This window comes from Drosophila rhopaloa, unplaced genomic scaffold (assembly GCF_018152115.1).
Source record: "Drosophila rhopaloa isolate 14029-0021.01 unplaced genomic scaffold, ASM1815211v1 contig_115, whole genome shotgun sequence".
Taxonomy (NCBI): Eukaryota; Metazoa; Arthropoda; class Insecta; order Diptera; family Drosophilidae; genus Drosophila; species Drosophila rhopaloa.
The window spans coordinates 8,631,824-8,652,456 of record NW_025334990.1 but is presented as its reverse complement, the minus strand read 5'-3'; the positions used below and the strand labels follow the sequence as shown (position 1 = coordinate 8,652,456).

Below are 20,633 nucleotides of genomic sequence, written 5' to 3'. Positions count from 1 at the left end.
CAGTAAAAAACTTTAAGTGGCAAAAAACGGAAACCATTCTATTTTTTTGGGGAGCGCATTATTACTTACATTTTTTTGTTTTCTGTGAATGTAAATTCAATAATCCATGTTTTATAAAACAATCATATACATACCCACAAATTAAAAAACTATACAACAATGTGTAGCATTTTTGATTGCTTTATCCATAACAACAATGTTCAAAAAAATTTAATTTAATGGTTACTGCTGCGATGAAACTTTACTTTTTATTTATTTTAACTGCAGTATAAAAGTAAACAATGAAAGTTTATTATTTTTGTAATATCTGCAAACTATTTCTAGTATTTTCATGTGGTAGTTCAATAAAAAAACGAATTTTAATTCCTCAATAAAAAAGAGGTTAATTACTTTACATATTGAAATGTATAAAACCGATTGGTTTCTTTTAAAATATATTTACAATTAAAAACAATTTTTTCTTTGTAGGAAGTACATTTATTGTGTAATCTTATTTTTTTGGGATTTTCTTCTGGATGGACATAAATATCCTTAAGCTAGACTTACAACAAGGTCACATATATCACAAGGGTAAAAAATGCACACTAAAAACTCACTCTAAACATAATATTACAGGAATTACAACATTCACACATAAGTACTGACTAAAATGGGGCATAAAATTACGCCATCTCTTCGCGCATTTGATGGGAACTGGGATGTGCATTTAGAGTTGGATTTTGTCTACTGGATGGCAAAGCGGTTCCAGCTGCCACCGATTTCTGTGACTTTTCCGTTGGGGCCTGGCGATATCCTCCGGTCAGGCGACCCACCAGATTGTTGACAGCGCGCAGCGTCGAAATTGGAATCTGGGGCAGAAAATTCGTATAAATCATGGTTTTCGGTTTTCGTGAATTCCAAAATACTGCAGGGCAAATGGCGTGAACTCACCTCGAAAATGCTGTCGATCAGGGGTCGTAAACTGAACATCGGGTATGTGTTCTCGGCCGTGTGAGCAGGTTGACTATCGCCCAGGGCCAAAATGGCCGCATTGCTGCCGGGGACAGCAGATCCCGCTGCAGTTGCTCCATTTCCCGGACTCACTCCGGCGGCCAAGCTGCTGAACAGCATGGCTGCATTCTGCTGCAGGCTGCCCAAGGAGCCTGCGGGGGAGGAGGAGGGATGCTGCTGGTACTGGCCATAGTCCTGGCTGGGATAGAGGACCATGTTCTGGACGGGCATCGGCTGCAGCATCGTCTGAAAAGGTCACCAAAATGTTAATCACTCGTCAAAATTACGTCAACGAATAATCAAAAGTAAGCTAAGCTCATATCTGTTTCAGAAGCACAGAGAGAAAATGAATATATGAAATATATAAATTCCAAAATACAAAGAATTTTGTTAAAATTATACCCTTGCAGAGGGTATTATAATTTTGGTCAGAAGTTTGTAACGCAGTGAAGGAGACGTTTCCGACCCTATAAAGTATATATATTCTTGATCAGGATCAATAGGGGAGTCGATATAGCCATGTCCGTCTGTCCGTCTGTCCGTCTGTCCGTCCGTCCGTCCGTCCGTCTGTCCGTCTGTCCGTCTGTTTCAATACCGTTTGCGAGCTCAGTTTAAAAGCTAGCGATCTGAAACTTTCACAGTCGTCCTAAAACAAGTGTACGCAGATCAAGTTTGAAAACCGCCCCGATCGGATGTCTATATCCTATAGCTCCCATAGGAACAATCGGATATAACTTGCAAGAATGGAAGACATTTCGCGCAGTGTAAAAGCTATTGACATAAATCTTTCCAAATCTTATTTTTTTATGCGTACCTTGATCAGAGTAAAAGCGCGTGACGATCGGACGTCTATATCCTATAGCTCCCATAGGAACAAAAGGGTAAAATCGGTTAAAATTTAATGATTTTTAGGATATTTCACGCAGTATACAAGCTATTGACATGAATCTTTCCAAATCCTATTTTTTTATGCATACATTGATCAAGGTGAAAGCGCGTGCCGATCGGACGTCTCCCATAGGAACAATAGGGTGAAATCGGTCCAAATTTGATGATTATCAGAATATTTCGCGCAGTGTGTAAGCTACTAACATAAAATTTTCCAATTCTTATTTATTTACGCATATCTTGATTAGGGTAAAAGCGCTTGCCGCTCGGAAGTCTATATCTTAAAGGAGATAGGAAAAATTGTTAAAGGCTGCGAAAGTATCCCTTTTGTATATGACATTTTTGCAGTATAAAAGCAATTGACTTGAAACGATGCAAATCTAGTTTACTTATGTATAGCTTATTCCTTTCGCTACTTTTTCACTTTTAGCAATTTCGTCAAAGTCTGCAAGGGTATTAAAACTTCGGCTTGCCGAAGTTAGCTTCCGTCCTCGTTTTTATATGACTTGAAAATATTTTTAGGGTTTTCTTAGAAACAAACCAGAGATGAAAATTGTGTATTAACATTTACACTCTTGTAAGAATACGATTAAAAATAAATATTCTTGTTCTTCAAAATAAACTTAAAAAACAAGTAAAAATATAATATTTAAAATTTTAATATTTCAAGATTTTTAAGAAAGATTTTTTCTGTTTATATATTGACAAGAAATCACATAAAAATACAGTTTTTTCTGATAGTATAATATGCAAAAAATGTTTTCGACTTTGATTTGATCCTTGAACGATATAGTTTTGATATAGAAAAAGTACACATTTGCATTTAGGCTAAAGTTAGAGATTATTTCAATTAACTGTCTGGTTCAGATATGCAATTTGAAAGAACTGTGTGTCTTAAAAAAAAAACTATATAAGCCTTCTTAAAATGTCAAACCATATTTTTAACATTTATTTTTGCGTGCCAGCCCCGCTCAGTAATTATTTTTAATGACCTTCCGAGCAGGTTTCGATACTTACATCGTTCAGCAGCACCAGCTCGTGACGCTGGCCTCTCGCGTATCCGGATACGCGGGTGAACTCGGTGACCAGGTGCGACATGACCACCAGGAGGACAAACCAAACGAATCGGTCCATGGCGGTGATGATTATCTGAAAGAATAGATGGGAGAAATGTCATTAAAGGATGTGCATCGAATGGAGACGACAGCCGCCGTACATCATTGTTGAAGCTCATGATCTTGGCAATCTCCGCACTTGAACGTCACTTGTTTGGTGTGCTGCGGTCCAAAACGGTATGATTGCAAAGTCAAGTGGCTGGCTGCAGTGCAGCGACGAGATTTTCGTTCTGGCCAACAGCCATGGCTGAAACGTAGGCCAAACAATCGAGTATCAAGTTTGGAAAAGCCAGTCGAGACAGAATCTGCTGCCTGTTGCTGCTGGCTGGAGGTTCTGAAATGTGGATTAGACCAAGGCCAGCCAACCAGTTTTTCAGCTGGATGCATCGAGTTTTTCCACTTGGCAGTGAGTGAATTTTCCCGCCCCAAGTATTTCGAAAGCCGTCCAAGGCGAAAGGTTCAAATCCAACGGACTGTGAGCCCGCATTTAGTTGCGAAAACCCGAGTATATCCAAGTATATATCCATCAATGACTGTCTGTGTTTGTTGTGCCGTCTGGCTCTGAACTACGTAAAACAGCAATCAAAAAATGGAAACATAAAAAGCGAGTGCAGAGCAGGTCAAAGCAAGTCCAGCAGGCCGTGACACTCCATGACTTTTGGCCAGAAGAGGCGGGGTCCGAAGGGGACAGCAGTTAACCCAGCAATTGCTGTTGTCTAATTGTTACTCGAAAAGCATTTTAACGAATATTATTAAGCGCTGCGAGACATTGGAGATTCTGTGGCAGCCCTGACACAAATGCAGCCGCATGCTGCCGCTTAATTAAACAAATAATTAAACAAATCTCAGCCGTGACCCTAGTTGGCCAAAAAGATTCTGTCCGCTTTTGTACTTGAAAACTTTACAAAAAACGCCGACAAGAAACATGGGTTTTTTTATTCACTGGAGTTGAAATAGAGTTCATGATTTGCTATTTGTTTGTGTTGTTAAAAAAATAAAATCCATTTATATTCCGTTAGCATAATCATGCTCATATTTAGAGGAGTTGATATTTGACCTTTATTCATTTTGTGGTCTTTAAATGCTTACACATCACATTTAAAAACTATTTCAGAGCTGTTTAAACTGAGTATAGCAAAGAGATATTTTAAATTGTAAAAATATTTACTATGTAAATAAAGATGACCTTTCTTGCAAAACGAAAATGTTTGGAATTTAAAGCAACTGGATGGACAATTTTGTAAGCTTCGGCCAAAGTTACAAATGTGTAATTAAAAATACATAAAAACTATTTTCAACAAATATAAATTACAGGACTAGGACCTTTGTCCCTTTTTAGATTTATAGGAAAGGTTGCCAATCAAGCAGTTTACCCTTTTCACTAAGTGAATTGTGTGTAAGAATGTGATATTCCATTTGCATGACAAAAACTGAACAAATACCACAAAATAAAAGAGAAATAAAACGAGAGGAAAAAAAGAAGAAGTTGTCCGAAGCGAGATCTGAATATGGGATTTTATTCTGACCAATGCATTTGCATTTCGCAATGTAAATTGAATCTGTTTGCAGCTGGCCAAGTTGAATTACGGTCAGCCGGACAGCAGACGGTATGAGCACAAGACTTGGTCAAAAACATTTGCTGTTCATGCAGTTTCCGTTTGCATACTAGGCGTATGCGTGATATGTCGACTAGCAATATCACGCATACGCCTCGATGTCTGGTAATTGTTGCCATCGATAGCACTTATGTACATATCTGTGGCTCTTTCGCCTCACTGTGCCACTGACATTCTGTTGACTTGGGTGCTCAAAAATCTTTTTGTTATTCTTACTTAAAATTTTCGGGTAAATATTGGGCAAGCAAACAGACGTCTAAGCGCGCGGTAAACAAACAGAGGCGCGCATTTTGTGGGGGCGTAACCGAATACCAGGACCCACATTTGAATATATGTTTTTCGAAAAGAAGATTGAATTAACGAAAATAAGCCGAGTGTTCGGCAACTCGCAGCGGCAGGCAGCCCACGAACTTCTTGTTTGTCCGCAGCCAATAAACGTTAATTACTTTGCCAACAAAACTGGGCTGCAGCCCATGAGGGTGGCAATTGGCGTCTTCTTGCGTCGCTCATGCTTAATTATAGTTTCGGTTGCATATTAGTGGGCAGGGCGGGGGCATTACACAATCTCATTTAACTTTGCTAATGAGGTAACCGCAGCAGTTCGCTCACCTGCTCCAGTGTGTTCTATTTAAAGCCTCACGTAATTTAAAGCATTCCTTTATTCCTCCACATGTTAAAGATTGTAAAAATAAAAATTTATATTTTAAAATAAAACTTGCTGATGCATAATCAAACATTCAAAGTTCAATGTCAGTTACTATTATTTTAATTTCAAAAAGTATTTAAAAAAACAAATTTAATTAAAAACGAATTTCCAAATACGAGTTATAATTTCATCTTTAAACTTAAAAAAACCAAAAATTTGTATTTACATTCAGTGATTTAACAAAAATTATTTTTTAAAGCGAAAACCGAACAGTTTATTTAGAATTTATTAAGATTTGTTAGCCAATATTAAATCATTTTTTTTTTCTTCAAAAACTTGAGTTCCCCTGTTTGTTTTTATTACTTTAAGGCTGTCAAATTTGTTTTCCACTTCCCTGCCAATGACCGGTTTCTTTTCGCTTTGTTCTTCTTTCTATTTATTTGATTTCCTCAAATTTCACTCATAATTAGCCACATTATTATTATTATTTCTTTATAATTTGCATTTGATTTTATTTGGGCCTCTGTTTTCATCGTTTTTTTTTCATGTTGGCCTGCGGGCAGCTCGAAAATCTGGATATTTGCTGTTTGCGTTTTACTGTTGCTTTCTTTAAGCTCTAAGCCCGCAGCTGTTTGCTCGCGAAAATGAATACTAATTTATTCTAATCATTTCAAATCCAATATTGCGCCAGCGTTCTTGGAATCTGAGAGACTTTATCCGAAAGCAAAAGCAAAAGTGTTTTGGGAACGAGTTTTCCCGCAAAAGCATTTCGCGCGCTAATTGTTTCCATTGATTATTAATTTGGGTATTTCGCTCAGGACGGAAACTCTGACCTGGCGTAAATGGGGCTTTTGTTTCGCAATTACAAGGCAGCAGGGCCAGCCGTTGCTATTCAGATTTGTTTGCCCGACTTTTTGCACTGTTTATAATTTCTGGGTTTCTGGCTTTTCTGAAGAGCGGTCTCGAGTGTCCGAGCAACAGTTTCGTTAGTTTGGGTTCGCTTTTAATGAGGCAGCACTAATTAGCAGCCAGTTTCGGAGTGCCACTCGTCAGAATCAGAATCAGAATCAGCATCACAAGTAGAATCAGAAGTAGAATCGTAATCAGAATCAAAAGTGCCCGCGGCAGACTTCGTAAATTATTTCATTCCGGCGCATTCCTTTTGTGCTTTGATTTTTGGCTTATATTTGTTTTTGGCAAAGCAGGAACTCACCTCGTTTGTGATGTAGAGGTTGCGCTGCGTTGTAGTTGTGTTTCTCGTCGACATTTTGGCAATGATTTTATGTAGGTTTTTCTTTAAATGGAAGAACTTATTAACCGGACGAAGCGTTCTTTTCGAGTGCAGCTGCGCGACTGCGGAAAACACCCAGCGCATGCGCCGCTTTTATAGCCTGCGTTACATGAAGAGAGCAACAGCAGCGCATTTCCGCTCTTTGCATCGCAATGTAAAAGTTTGCATTTGAGTGTAGGGGAGAGAGGGAGAGAGTGGGGCTGCATGCATGAAAATGTTACAGCGATTTCTTTCACTTTGCTTTCTCGCTGTTAGCAGACCGGCTGCTGTTAATGTAAGAGAGTGAGAGAGATCGTGGTTATTGCCGCACTGTTAAAAGAACAGTGTAAATTGCAATGTTATAGTCTGCAAATACAAAAGAGAAAAGAGAGTGTTTTTACTACTTTTATCTCTCTCTTGTTTACACAGTGGCTCTTTAGTAATAACTACAACTGGCGGTTTGAAATAAAAACTGTGATACATTAAAATAAAATTTAATTACTATCAGGAAAAACCAAATATATTGTTTTAAATTAAATTTATCAGTTAAGGTTAGGTGCAAGTTGCAATTTACCAACGCTAAAATAAAAATTACAAATCTAGAAATAGAAACCTTATTTGAGTCACAGAGTGCTGGTAAATAAAGAGAAAGAGATATATGAAGCTACTTTCATACTTTCATACAGTTTTTTCTAGCAGTCTTTGGTATTGCTAAAAATTACCCAAGAGAGAGAGTGCAGCGCTGTTACTTTACAGCCCATCTTGCAATATAAAGTTTCGCAAATGAGAAAAAGAGAACGTACGCGAGCTGCGAATTTCTTTCGTTCTTTCCGTTTTCCCAGCTTTCTTAGCATCTGCCGTCGTTAACTGTAAACGGGTTTGAGGAAAAGTGGACCGCCTACTTTCAGTGTAATTGTCGGCCTGACCCACATACTCACCGAGCTCTTTACACCCACAGTGAGTGCGCTCTGCCTCTCGCTCGCTCCCAATGCCAAGCCATAGGTGACTGCAGTTCAGTGAACCTGCTCCACCGCTCAGCTGCTCAGTGGATCACTGGGCTCAGTGGATCACTGGAACCGCAGCTCTTCGCAAGTGGCTCACCTCATCTGGCTGACCGAGTTTCGATCCCAGACCAGGTTTCGTTGTTCTACGATTTCGGCGATTAAAGTTATATGGTTTTGAGTCGATAATAAGTTGGCTGCACAATGGAACTGCAGCTGGAATCGACCGGAACCGCCTTGAACTCAGGCTTAAAAACCAGAACCAGATATAAGGAATACATAAATTTGGCTATTCTTAAACTAAAGAAGAAAGGAAGCTAACTGCGGTAAGTCGATATTTATATGCTCTTTATATACCGCTTATTTGTAAACTTATTAGGGCCTTTGTGATAAATCAGAAGAAAGAGTAAATTCCGAAATATATAGACCAAAGATTTTTATAAAATATGTATAAACTGCACTGCTGAAATCGTTTAAACAAAATTACCATTTTTAAAATTGTATGCAGCCATCTTAATGAATCGATATTTTCTGTATCAGCTGTAGAATGTTGTCGTCAAATATTTTTTAAAATGTCTAAATCCACAATAAAACAAGAATATATAATAATATATTCTCTACAGAGTCGGAAGTATTTTTTTATAGTGGCAACTTATAATAAAAGGTAATGAAATTGGAATTTAAAAAAACAAATTTGACGTAAAGAAGAATCCAACTTAAAACAAGTTCAGTGAGTTCCACAAATAAAAATTATTTTTAAGTCTTTTATGGCTCATTTGCATTAATACATATGCTTTCCGTCGTATGTTTAATTATTAGTTAACAATTTGGCTCATTAATAACATTTAATTCAGTAAGATCAATCATATTTGGTAAACTAACAAGGAAATATAGTATATTATCTGATCTTAGCTAAATATTAAGAGCTTACGTTTATGCCATTTCTAAGATTAACCTGTTTGGCTTAATAACTTGATCTACCTCAATAAAAATTGATTTGACGGCAGACAAATCACTCACTAAATAATCCCGTCAATTGGCCAATCAATATTCATGAGCAAAGGGCAAGAGAAACTTTGCCCTGTGGGATGACTGTATATCAGTCATCCGAATAATTGTTTGCTAGTCTACTTATGCATTAATTACTGATCTACCGCATAACCAGTCACGTGTAGCCCTCACTTTCCACCTTGTTCAATTAATTTCCTATACCATATTCCATTTTGAAGTGCCGCTTTTGTGGCTTTAACCTTCCTCACCTGTTTGGAAAACTGAATTAAGTTCCTGCACTTGCAAAAACTGTAATATTTTCAACTTTTTAAAAGGTCTATCAATAAATCAAATCAAGATATTTTAGAGAATTGTCACAAGACTTAACAACCAACCGAACTGAAGTGTAGTAAAACCAAAATTAAAAAGGCTATTAATTTGTTATTTACTAAAATGACTTTAAAATATTATAATTAAAGGTATAGTTTATAGAGAATTGACAGTAGACTTAAAAACCTTACGAACTATAGTCAAACCATATTTAAAAAGGTTACTAAATTAAAAATATTTTAATAATGGGTAAAGTTTTTGTAACGAGACATATTTCTTTACAGTAGAAAAAACAGATTGAGTCATTGTCGGCTTCAAAATATAATGAATAAGTGGCAATTAAAACATTTAGTACGCAGATAGAGATAATCTATATTTTCTGTGTGGAAAACTCGACGGGTGATGCATTAAACCTGTGATGAATCACGGTAAACCGGCTCCGCCCTTAGGAACACCCTACCTCGTCCCACTTATACAGTTTGCCCTGGCTAAATATAAACATTAAAGGTGGGGCAATTGAAGGGAGCAACTGTGAGATTTTCGCCGTTGTCGACAAGCAGATACTGCTATTTCGATTTGCCTTTTTTGCGTTCGCCAATCAATATTTGTTTGGCAATTTTACAAATTGCAAACAAACACACAAAGCCGGGCCAAAATGCAAGCCGAATCAGCTACTGACCCTCAACTTGAACTAGAAAACCAAATAACCGGGCGGGCCGCATAGCGTTAAATTGAATTGTATGTTCAACCGGCTGTTTACCCCCACTCATATTATTTTATTGTTGTCCGCTGACAATGCATAAAATTTGAATAGCCAAACAACGAGCTCTCGCAACAACAAACAATGGCAACAAAGGGGGATAGCATCAAATTTGCCTGTTCAACGATTTTGGCACCTATTTTTTTTAATAACTGGTCACACTTATGTGTTCAAAATTAAAGATAGGTGTAAAATGTTTAAGTCTGTGGCGTGAGAATCATTTTTTCAACTGAGGGGTATAGCTTAACAAATTTATAAATTTAACGACTTGGTGTATTGGTATACTTTTACGAGATGATTTTCTCAATGACTAAATACTCTAGACTGTGAGTGTTTTAAATTCCAGTTTTAAATAAGCTTTCATATTTTAATATCCAATTTAATTGTGACATTTTAAGCTAAGTTTCTTTTTAATGTACCTTTTATAAAATCTGTCAATATTACAAAATGATTAATGAGGGCATCATGTATATAAAATTATTTTGTCTTAGTTTAAATTGAATTATAAATATTAAATATTATTTTTATGTACCCCCTGTGTAAGCCACTGCCTGACATTGCTCAGGGTCATGGAGTAACTGTAAAATCCGAAGCTAATCAGCATAGCGAAAGAGTAAGCGAAAGGGAGAGAGAGTGAATGAGAGGGCCTTGACTTTGCTTGGGGTTACCGACACACACACACATGCCCATCGAAAACAAAAAACACACTACCCATTTCGTAAGCTTGATTCCCAGATTTTTCTTTAACTTAATTACGTTCTTTTTTGTTTGTTTGAATCGCGTCTCTTGCTTTTTGGCGTCGAGTTTTGACTTTTATTTTTGTACGTGACCTTTTAGCGGAAAAAATTGGTTGATATTTTTAGCGTGTTGACTTGTTCTTCTTTTCTTCTTCTTCTCCGTTCACCCCTCACTCCGAATTCCAAAACACGTGCAGATAAACGTTCTTTAAGATACATATACCCATAACTACATATTTTCGTTTTCCAACATTGATTATTTGTTTAGCGGCTTTCGCGTTTGTTGTTAGATTGTGTTGTTGTTGTTGTTTATGTTCGCACATGTATTATTTGCTTAGCTAACGTTTTCTTCTTCTTGGCGGATTTGATTTAATTACCGGGCCAAGTTTGTTATTGTTTCGAGTGGCAGTGGATTGCTAACCCGTAATTGAGATAATACGCCAAGTGCTCTGGGAGAAATGAACAAGGTTCAATGGCAAAGTTAAACTACAATTAAACCTTGTTTAACGGAGTGGGAGGTAACCATCGTGCTATCGTTAATCATGCAGTTAATTAATACCACCCATTTCGCATCGCATTCGCTGGCATCGCATTTAAGCAAACCCACAGGAGTATCACACACACACACTTGATGCCAATAAAATCATTTTAATTAATTCGCTTTATTTCAATTGCCAGGCAAAAAGTGGGTTTTGTTTGTTTATTTAATTTACTACCTAGAACGAAATTAATTTGCATTGAACCAAACAAAAAAGAAAAAATTGCTAACGCTCCCACATATCGTTTAAGAGGCTAATTCGCTACATATCCAAATAAGACTTATTTTAAGATATATTTTAATTTATCTCTTGTGAAATTGTTTACAAACATATATTTTTTTTTAAGTAAGGCATTATTAAAAGCCTTTATTATTTAATTTTTTATTTCCCAAAAAGCAATGCACATAATGAATTTAAATTATCACCAATAATACCGTAATTAAAATGGAAGCCATTTTGAAAATACGTTCACTTTTTAGATTTAAATAAATTTCTCAAAGAAGAGTATATTAAAGCGATAATTGAATGACATAAATGCTAATGCGTTTATTAATTTAAAGCAGAGCGTGATAATCTGATTAAGCAGATGCTTACCCGTTTGTTGATATCAAAAATGTTTGTAAATATCATATTGTTTTTATAAAATAAGCAAAAGTTTCACTTTAATTAATTAATGAAATGGTTCATATTTTAAATGCAAATTTTATAAAATAAGTAAATTGCTTCTCTTTAAGTTGTTCTTTTTGCTTCGACTAAGTTTTATTTTTACGAATTGGCAACAAGTGAGAACAAGACTAAATTAGGCAATTACGTACAGAGTTTCAGATTCTCATTAATCATGGAACTTTATCTTGACTTCCGCTTGAAGAATGAGATATGGGGGTTCCCGATATTCCCCTCACTGCCTGTGGCTTTTGATCAAAGACTACGTGACACGAAGCACGGTCAAGAATAAGAAACTATCTCGATTCATTCAGAGCCAACTTAAAGCTCCATATAAATGCAGCTGAGCATGCGCAGTGACGCAGATCCACTGGCGTATATCTATATATAGCTTTATATCGATCAGTTGGCCAAAAATACAGTCGCATTTCCGCTGAATAAATATAAGATCGCCATGACGCTTAGCGCTTTAAATACATTGTAACCGAAACGATCTCTGAGAATCCGCATAAATTAGACATTTGAGCGTTTACTTTCATTTCGTCGGAACATCTTACGTAATTTGACACGCACATAATTAATTAGGGTTTCAAACATTTTTCAGTGCCCAGACTAGCAGCCAAACAAAAGCAAAAGTTATTAACTGCCAAACAAATGCAAATGAGTCGACTGCGCTACGACTGAGTCACTTCAAAGTATGTGGATTTCAGCTTCAACCACTTTTGCGAATACAAGTATTAAGATAAGCAGACGAAGATACAGAAAACATGGCATACAGAACTCGGTTCTGGCAGAAGCTTAGAACCTGAAAAGAAAATCTCGCACATACTTGATTAATCAGATTGCTGAACCCAGAATAAAACCTGAATCAGAGGTCCGACAACAATGTGAATCGCGAGATATTAAACCTCACCAGCTAGCACCCTTTACGGTGATCGCAATCAAGAAAATAAATACGTTCTGTGTCTTGTATCATTGAAACTATATATCAAACAGTTAAAGCCGCCATTAACCATGATCATGAATTTGTTTACAGAAAGTCGAAGGCGTGCGTACTCTTCTAAAAGTTCTGGCATTTAATTTTCACAACTAAATAATATACCTAATAATTTGAGTTTTCTTAATAATTGTATAATAATGAAAATAAAATATACCGAAGTATGCCGACAAAGTTTTTGTGACGTTATTTAGTTCGTTATATAAAACTATCCAAAAAAGAACACAACAAATTCTAAATATATCAAGTTTTATAGTTATTTATAAACAGGATTGGTTTAAATAAAACTATTCTAAGAAATAATTTTAGTTTATTAAAACTGGTTTATGATAAATTTTGGATACATTAAAAAGTATTTCAACGCTCCAAAATTGTTTATTTAAAAGTCAAAAGTGTGAGGCTTACTTTTGGAAACTATTTGCTCTTAGTTAAAGAACAAATTTATATTTCGCCCTCAGTAGATTTACATGTAAAACCAACGGTGAATAGACTTCAAAAAGTATGTAAACGCCCTCAAATAGTTTACTTAAGTAATATTTACTTTGAGAACTCAAATATGTTTTGTTGCATCTTGTTTATGGGAGGTTATTAAGTTTTGCAACTATGAAATTTGCATCAAAAATTTCACACGTTTTGACGAAGTTTGCCATTCGTAAAACATTCATTGGCAATTAGTGAATTTTGCATACAAAAAGTGTTTTGTACATATAACCAGGCTAATAAAAAAAAAGTATCTAGTAAAAGTTTCTACTAATTTTAATGGCAAATTCAATTGAAGTTGATTTGATGTTTTACCTTATCCAGTTGACTGCGCCTCTCAATCATTTTGACCACTTATTTTGATACACTCCCAATTATAGGAATTGAAACCACTTTCGCGAGCACTCACACTTGAATAATTATTTGCTTGACTAATTTCCGCCTAATCGCGAAACTCACTTTTTTTTCGGTACTTTTTTTTTCGGCAAATTCTGTTTGGGGGAATCGAAGTGGAGTTTTGTTGGACTCGTAGTAGAACGCCGCTCGGAGGCAACCGTCTCGTGTTGTATGAAATTCGCAACTGAACTGAGCTAAGCACTTAAGAGTCTCTTACCCGCCGCCACTCGAGCCCCAAACCTCAAATCTCAAGCCTCAAGCCCGAGCTACGAGCTACGAGCTACAAGCTTCAAGTCTGGCTCCGACGCTCTGGCCAACTCAAGCCGGCAACGGACCGTCTCACGTTTTGTTTTCTTTTTATTATTATTTTTTTTTCTTTTTTCTTTTTTACGTTTTTTGTTTTCTGATTTTTTTTCAGATTTTGTTGAGCTGGGCGGGCTGGGCTGGAAGCGGGTTGCCAGGCGAGTTTCTCAGCTTTGTTGGCGCCTAACGTGTTTGCTCTGGGATCTCGGAAGGGTGGAGGGATGAGCAGGTGGTCACTGGGCAGTTAAGTAGCCGAGCACGTAGCTCAGCTGTTCTCCGTACGCGTTGCGCGTGCGCAGCTCCAACCCTTTCGCAAGCCGTTCGCTCGGTGTAGATACACAGAGAAAAAGTGCTTGGGTATCATTGACAACTTGCTGATACTCTACCACAATGATTTCCTTAGACCTTAGACAAATTTAGACCGCAACAAAAACATAATATTTCTCTAGAACATTTTTGGTTTGATTAATAAAATATTTATATTTCTCAATGAGAGAAACATTTACTTTCTCATAATAATGTTGAAGCTAGTTAAAATTTTTGGGTCGGCAAAACTAAAATGATAAAGAAAAGTTCTCCAACATTTTTTCAAGTATGACAAAGCCCTAATTAAAAATTTGTCGTTCGAAAAAATAACCATCGCAACGACAAAGCGAACTTATGTTTCCAAAGAATTAGGCTTTATGTCAAACATTGAGAAATTAGTCTTTAAAGTCCAATTTTCATAGCTTCTAACTAACTTAACCTAACTCTATCTTTAAATCCTAAAATACACAGTAAAACAAAATTCAAAATAAAAAAATTCTTTAACAATTTAAAAATTTTCGTCCTACTCAAAAAGGGGACAGCTAAAACTCAGTTTTAAAACAATTATTTACAGAAAAAAAAAGATGTGAAAAAAAAAGTTCTTTACGTGGAGTGTTATGTACGCATTGTAATATAAGCTGTCTGGAAAACCTTTAGTTCGATCAATAAACTATTCAAAAGTTATTTTTAAGAGGCTCAACGGGTCAATTAATTCCGAGGGTATCCATCGATCAGTTTGTGCATTCCGCTGGTTTTGTTTCAATATACTCGGATTTGTGTTTACATATATCGAGTGGTGCGAAAAGGCAACAGTCAGGCTTGACTGAGTGGCTGGCTGATTAGTTGCCGTTTGCCGTTTGGATATTTGAAGCTGCCCCTGCTTCGTAAACAATTGAATATTATATATGAGTGGCAGTACCGATGGTGGGTTGGTCTTTTGCTGGGTTATTGACGTTTGTTTGAGTTTAGCAGCCGGTTGTGAACTTTCTTTTCCGCATATGCGGCAATCAATTCGCCATGCACCGCAAACGTAGACTGCAATTGTGGATAGAGCAAACTTTCACCTGGCTTACCGGGCGGATGAGTCAACTGCATCACTCATACGCCGCATGGTCTAGACCGACCTGGGTGTGAATATTTGTACCTTACCTTGTTTGCGATTGGTTCACACTTGATTTGAATGCCGGTTAACTTTATCGATATTTGACGTGTTCGCCGGTCTAGAAACTCTATTCAACTGACACCCGCAAGTCTCAAACTATTGTTATTTATGCCAAAATAGCGAAATTTCTGGCGAAATTTATTTAGATTTATTGAACCACAGTTTTAATTGCTTGCTATTAAAACTCAATGTGAATCAGGGCGTGAAGAAACATATTCGAAATCAGAAGCAGTTGGCCAAAAACCAATCAGTAATGATTCCCGCCGATATCCCTCGGTTGCTTTCACATCAAATTTGATTTCAATTCGCGCCCCGTCCTCCTGCATACGGAATTTCGGAGGCAGAGGACAATAATTGGTCCTGGACGCCTACGTGATTCTATTGCGGAAGTAGTACGCCTCTGCTATCCGGAAATGTTTGAATAAGCGAAGGATTCCAAGAACTGAATTGCTCACGCAGATGGATTCGATTGGGGTTGGAGGAAATTTCGGCACACACGTGAATCCATTTGGCATCTCAATTATGGTCAGTTTTGTGTGGGCATCCCATCTCGGTCTCCATCCGCCTTTCCAGCCCACAATCAGTAAGGTTATCTCAAATGAATGCACTCCAGCTTGAGCTCCAAGTTCATCTACATCTTTATCCCCAATATTGCGGACCCACAAAATACAAACAAAAGCTAATAGGAATGATTGCTTTTGGTATTTCGACTGGGGGATACTCTTTATATATACAGTATTTATTTGTTTACAAGAAAGAACCGAGGATTATTGATTTTTATTGGATTAGAAAAGCATTTCGAAGGGCGAATAATTTGTTGCAAAATTATTTTGATATAAAAAGTTGGATCAAACAAATATAAAAAAATAAATAAAATAATTTAAAACTTAAAATGTAGTTTTAGTGTAATAGTTTAATTCCCACATTTATGCTTTAAGATTATATAAAGGCTAATAAGTTAATAATAGTAATTGCAAGTAATTAATCAAAATGGCAGGCATGAGTCTTAACCAAGACACGCTTTTTAATTTAAAGTTCAGAATAAAGACAACGTAAATATAGAAATAAATTGAAAATATTTATAATCATCGAAATTGAATTTATTATTAATGGGTTGGGTGCATTTGTCTTTATTTGCTACTATTCTTATTCATTAAGATACCCTTGAATTCTGATTCCACCAGGTAGCCAAAGCGGAAATTGTGCCAAGTCTTGAGTAAATTTCGCACTCTGCGAGAAGCAGCTGTTTCTTGGCTTTGTTTTTGTTTGCCACTGCGGTTGCAATTATGCCAATCTCGTGGATGCCGCCAAGTGCACACCCGAACATTACGTTTCAAGTATATTTTACAGCACGCAGTTTTTAATCACAGCCAGCAATGACCTTAAACATCAACAGAGTGTGGGTCTTGGGTTACGTGTAGTTAAGCTTGGGTTTGTTTCGGGTTACGGCATTGGTGGGGCATTTACTTAAATTGGTTTACTCGACGCAAGCAAAATCACTCACTTAAAGTGAGACAACTGCCTTGGTCTGAATAGAATCGATTAACTAATTTCTGCAATTCAATTACTTTTACTTAGCCGCTCCCTGTTATTCTGCCCATCAGTGTGATTAATTTTTGATTGATTGCATTAAATGAAGTGTAAACAAAAAGTATCAACAACTGTGTCTTCTTACTTATGTAAAAGGTGAAAGGAAAATTTGTTATATTTATTTAGAAGTTGAGAGTTCCCTAAAAACAAGCTTACCTAAGAAATATATAAATTACTTAAATTTATATTTTCTATTCTTATCTTCTTTTTAAATAAAAATATTTAATATTATTCGCAGTAAGATTATGTTTTTATTTTAGAAATGTTGAATTTGCCCTGGTCTTCTTTTATCTGTACATCTGTGCAATTATTTCATCTGCCTTGGCTGTGGTGGCATTTGATGATCGCAAAATTAGTTTTAAATTGCCCCTTGTCAGCCGACATTCGTGTAATTTAATGTCATTTTAACAAATGTTTATCTATTCGGACGTGAGCGAGTCACTAAACCAAAACATGTCAAGGTCGCCATGGATTTCAACTTTTAGTTTCGGAGTGTGTAGAGAATTTTGATTAAAGGAAAATGCTTTTAGCAAGCAACAGAATATAAGTAATGTTTCAAGAATGAAATTGAAGGCTGAAAATAAAGTTCATCATAATCACTTGCACTTGCAAGTTCCGATTGCTATAATTAGTTTAATTTATATCTGGCAGCAAGACTTTGCAAATGAATAAATCCAGTCCCATTTATGTTGAATAAATGTAATACATTTGTAAATACTGACAAAGCTTTAAATGTTTTCTTTACGAAATAGTAGATGTAACCGATTATATGTATATATGCATACATATATATATGTATTAAAAGTTAACCTTTACATCTAGCAAACTCTTTCCTTTTCAAATTTCAATAAGAACACTAAGATGTCAACATTTTTGTTCACATATATTTGTAAGTCACACAAGGTGAAGTCGTATAGAATTTGTAAGTTTGCTGACCTTTGTGGCTATGCGGTAAATATAAAATTTCCATACGAGTTAGCAAGAAAATGTTTTATGCTTTTGTAGTCTTTACAAGATACCTAAATGTTCCTTTTTACTTTTGTCTATGGTTTATCTAAGTAAAACTTTGAAAAAATAAAATAAATTGTAAGCAATGAAACGGCTCATTAAATTGCAAATCGCATTAAAACCCGTTTAAAAATACATTTAATCACTCGTTATCAGTCAACCAAAGCCATAAAAATCCCCACTCCGTTGTTTGTTTCCTTTTAAACGAAAGAAAACAATCGGATCACGCCCATTAGGGGTATGGTGTGGCACACACATCATCAGCATAATTGTTGCCATCCCCCAAAACACTCGTCATCATGCTCATTATTGTCATTGCCATTCGGCGGCACTTAAATTTTCAATTGTCCCGCCTGCCCGCCGAAAACTTCGCGAAGTGGGAGCTGCACGTGTCGGGGCCACGCCCCCGACAACCAGACGCCCACTGAGCCTGCCGTAATAAGAGCCCAGATGCACTGAAAAAATATACCAAATATATTTCTCAATAATGGCATTATATTTAAATACTTTCTAAATATTCTCAACAATTAAACACTAAAGGGATTTGCTATGAACAAAACTTAAATATGAAACAAATTAATTTTTAAAACATATCATAACGTATTAATATAACCTAAAATATTTATAGTTTAGTGACGAAATTAAGCCTTAGATTATTCCTTAAGATACATTTTCAGTTTTAAATTTTTTGATAACAGTGAAATGTTAAGTATTAAGGAAATTAAAAAAAAAAGGTAATGTAATCAAGATTTTCTCTCACTCTAGGCTCCCTGAACCTTGGTTACACACGTTCATTCTGTTTATTCGCGTTTCCATTCACATTTTCCGCATATGTGGGGCGAAATGCCTCTTGGCCACGTTTATTGCCACCGCACAGAGTCGCATCATTTGCATTTAAACGGCAGAGTGTTACCTGTGATTAAGCGCAACTGCAGGACTGCTCGTAACCAGTTCATTCGACCAGGGATTTATGGCGATCGTTTAACTCGCAATTGTGGGCTCATGCTGACTTTTGGGTGCTCGATTTAAATTTATGCGGTGGGGTATTTTTCAAAGTTTTACCCGGAAACCAAGTTGTTCTAGCTAAAATAGCTACAACAAACTCTTAGAAAGAAAAGCAAAGCTTTTGATTGCTTTAAAACATAGTTTCTTAAAAACATCTTTCAAATATAATAAATTCTTTTAAAAAAGTTTTTGGTATTGCCTAAAAATATATCTTTCAAAGACTAACAAGAAACGCCAATGCAAAATTTTCCAATAAGTTACAACCTTTTCAAGGTATAGTTCGGTAACTACAGTGTTATCTTTCAAATGGAAAAACAAATGTATGGAAATTAAGGCAAACAAGCTAAAATGCCTATTAATTTTTGGTTTATTAAATTGTTTTAAGTTCTTCTGTGTTGCAACACAATGTTGCTGATTTGTATTTCTCTGAGTAACTTCAATCTTACACAGATTACATTATTTAAATATAATAAAATTGATAGCATTCTGGGAATGACTGCGTGCTGTAGTATGAATTTCCTGAAAATGCGTTACTGGGAGAGCTGCTGCTTATCTCCAAAGTTGAAATGCATTAAAATCTCATACTCCGGCCTGCAAATCGTTTAGTCTGGACTTAAGCATGAAGATCGCTGCAGTTGTAATTACATTATTTTTTCTTACTCTGGCAGATGGACAATCGAGTGTATCATTTTTGGAACCAAATTGCGGCATTTCCATTGCCGGATCGCGAAAATCGAAAACCAGGGTAATCGGCGGTAAGGTGGCAGACATGTTTGGAAACCCATGGATGGCCTTTATACAAAGCAGCATTTTATGTGGCGGCTCACTCATCACAAATCGTACGAATTTTAATAAGAATGAACAAAGTTTTGATAAAGACCGAATAAAATATTATTCTAATAGGTTTTGTGCTTACTGCTGCACATTGCAGATCCAATACACCTGCGTGAGTATTTTAAAATATATTTCATAGTTCTCAACAGATTTAAGATGGTCGAGTCTTGTCTTTCTAGGGTGGTTTACCTAGGAGAGTTCGACAGATCAACCATCACTGATTGTTCTACAACAGCTTGCATGCCCAATGCCATTGGAATCCATGTTGATGCTCAAATAGGTCACCCAAGTTACTCGACTTCTGGGCATCAGAACGACATAGCTCTGTTTCGACTGGCCAGGCCTGTCCAATATACAGGTAGGTAAGTTGTTTGTTTAGACAGCATCTATCTCATGTTACTTACTTTATCCTAGACTACATAAGGCCCATTTGTTTGCTGACCAACTTCGATCCCTTGCCGCAAATCAGGACATTCACTGCCACAGGATGGGGTGAAACAGGATACAGTTTAGGGAGCAACAAATTATTGACCGCCACCTTAATGCATGTGGATCGATCGTATTGCTCCATTTACGGCAGAGTGGATTCATCTCAAATCTGTGTCGCAGGATATGATTCGCATGTTTGTCGTGGGGATTCTGGTGGTCCACTAATGGCCACTGTGAATATAAAAGGTGCGAATCGAGTCATTCAGGCTGGAGTTGTCAGCTATGGACATCAAAATTGCCGACATGTGTCGGTGTTTACGAATGTCGTGCACCATATAAACTGGATAGCAGATGTCGTACGACGTGGAAGTGCTCAGAATACGCAGTTCCAACCCAAAGTTCGAAGGCCGACTTACAGTTACTATCCCAATACTTATTGGTATATCTATGGATGATTTGAAATTCCTAGTCTGATTTTTATGATCTTCTACTTTTCCATAAAACTAGTCTTTCCTAAGAATAAAGATTATTTCAATAAAATGCAATCGTATTTTTTGCAACCCAGCTTATCGCTCTAT

General features: G+C 36.5%; 2 protein-coding genes across 4 annotated transcripts; one reads left to right on the top strand and one right to left on the bottom strand.

Annotated features, from left to right (window-relative positions):
- Positions 1–460: 460 nt before the first annotated feature.
- Positions 461–15,773, bottom strand: LOC108050752. Of its 3 annotated transcripts, none has more exons than XM_044462016.1 (4): positions 15,177–15,773; positions 2,896–3,027; positions 931–1,236; positions 461–848 (listed from the first exon to the last, which is right to left on the bottom strand). In XM_044462016.1, exons 2-4 carry the CDS (start codon positions 3,010–3,012, stop codon positions 663–665), a joined length of 609 nt encoding a protein of 202 aa, XP_044317951.1. In that variant the 5' UTR covers positions 3,013–3,027; positions 15,177–15,773; the 3' UTR covers positions 461–662. The 3 variants fall into 3 exon arrangements, with proteins under 3 accessions (XP_044317951.1, XP_044317950.1, XP_016988074.1); XM_044462015.1 differs by lacking the exon at positions 15,177–15,773 and adding an exon at positions 13,338–13,634; XM_017132585.2 differs by lacking the exon at positions 15,177–15,773 and adding an exon at positions 6,469–6,625.
- On the top strand, positions 7,602–20,510 carry LOC108044402 (serine protease grass-like). Its single transcript, XM_044456971.1, has 5 exons — positions 7,602–7,852; positions 19,461–19,631; positions 19,696–19,738; positions 19,806–19,984; positions 20,041–20,510. The coding sequence occupies exons 2-5, from the start codon at positions 19,562–19,564 to the stop codon at positions 20,508–20,510; spliced, it is 762 nt and encodes a 253-aa protein (XP_044312906.1). The 5' UTR covers positions 7,602–7,852; positions 19,461–19,561.
- The last annotated feature ends 123 nt before the right edge of the window (positions 20,511–20,633 follow it).

Excerpts from the sequence above, each read along its gene's own strand:
- LOC108050752 (XM_017132585.2), bottom strand. The coding sequence starts at position 6,522 with ATGTCGACGAGAAACACAACTACAACGCAGCGCAACCTCTACATCACA. Across the intron at positions 3,028-6,468 it reads ACCTCTACATCACAAACGAG|ATAATCATCACCGCCATGGA; the intron begins GTGAGTTCCTGC and ends CTATTCTTTCAG. Across the intron at positions 849-930 it reads TGATCGACAGCATTTTCGAG|ATTCCAATTTCGACGCTGCG; the intron begins GTGAGTTCACGC and ends TTTCTGCCCCAG.
- LOC108044402 (XM_044456971.1), top strand. The coding sequence starts at position 19,562 with ATGTTTGGAAACCCATGGATGGCCTTTATACAAAGCAGCATTTTATGT. Across the intron at positions 19,632-19,695 it reads CGGCTCACTCATCACAAATC|GTTTTGTGCTTACTGCTGCA; the intron begins GTACGAATTTTA and ends TTATTCTAATAG. Across the intron at positions 19,985-20,040 it reads CAGGCCTGTCCAATATACAG|ACTACATAAGGCCCATTTGT; the intron begins GTAGGTAAGTTG and ends ACTTTATCCTAG.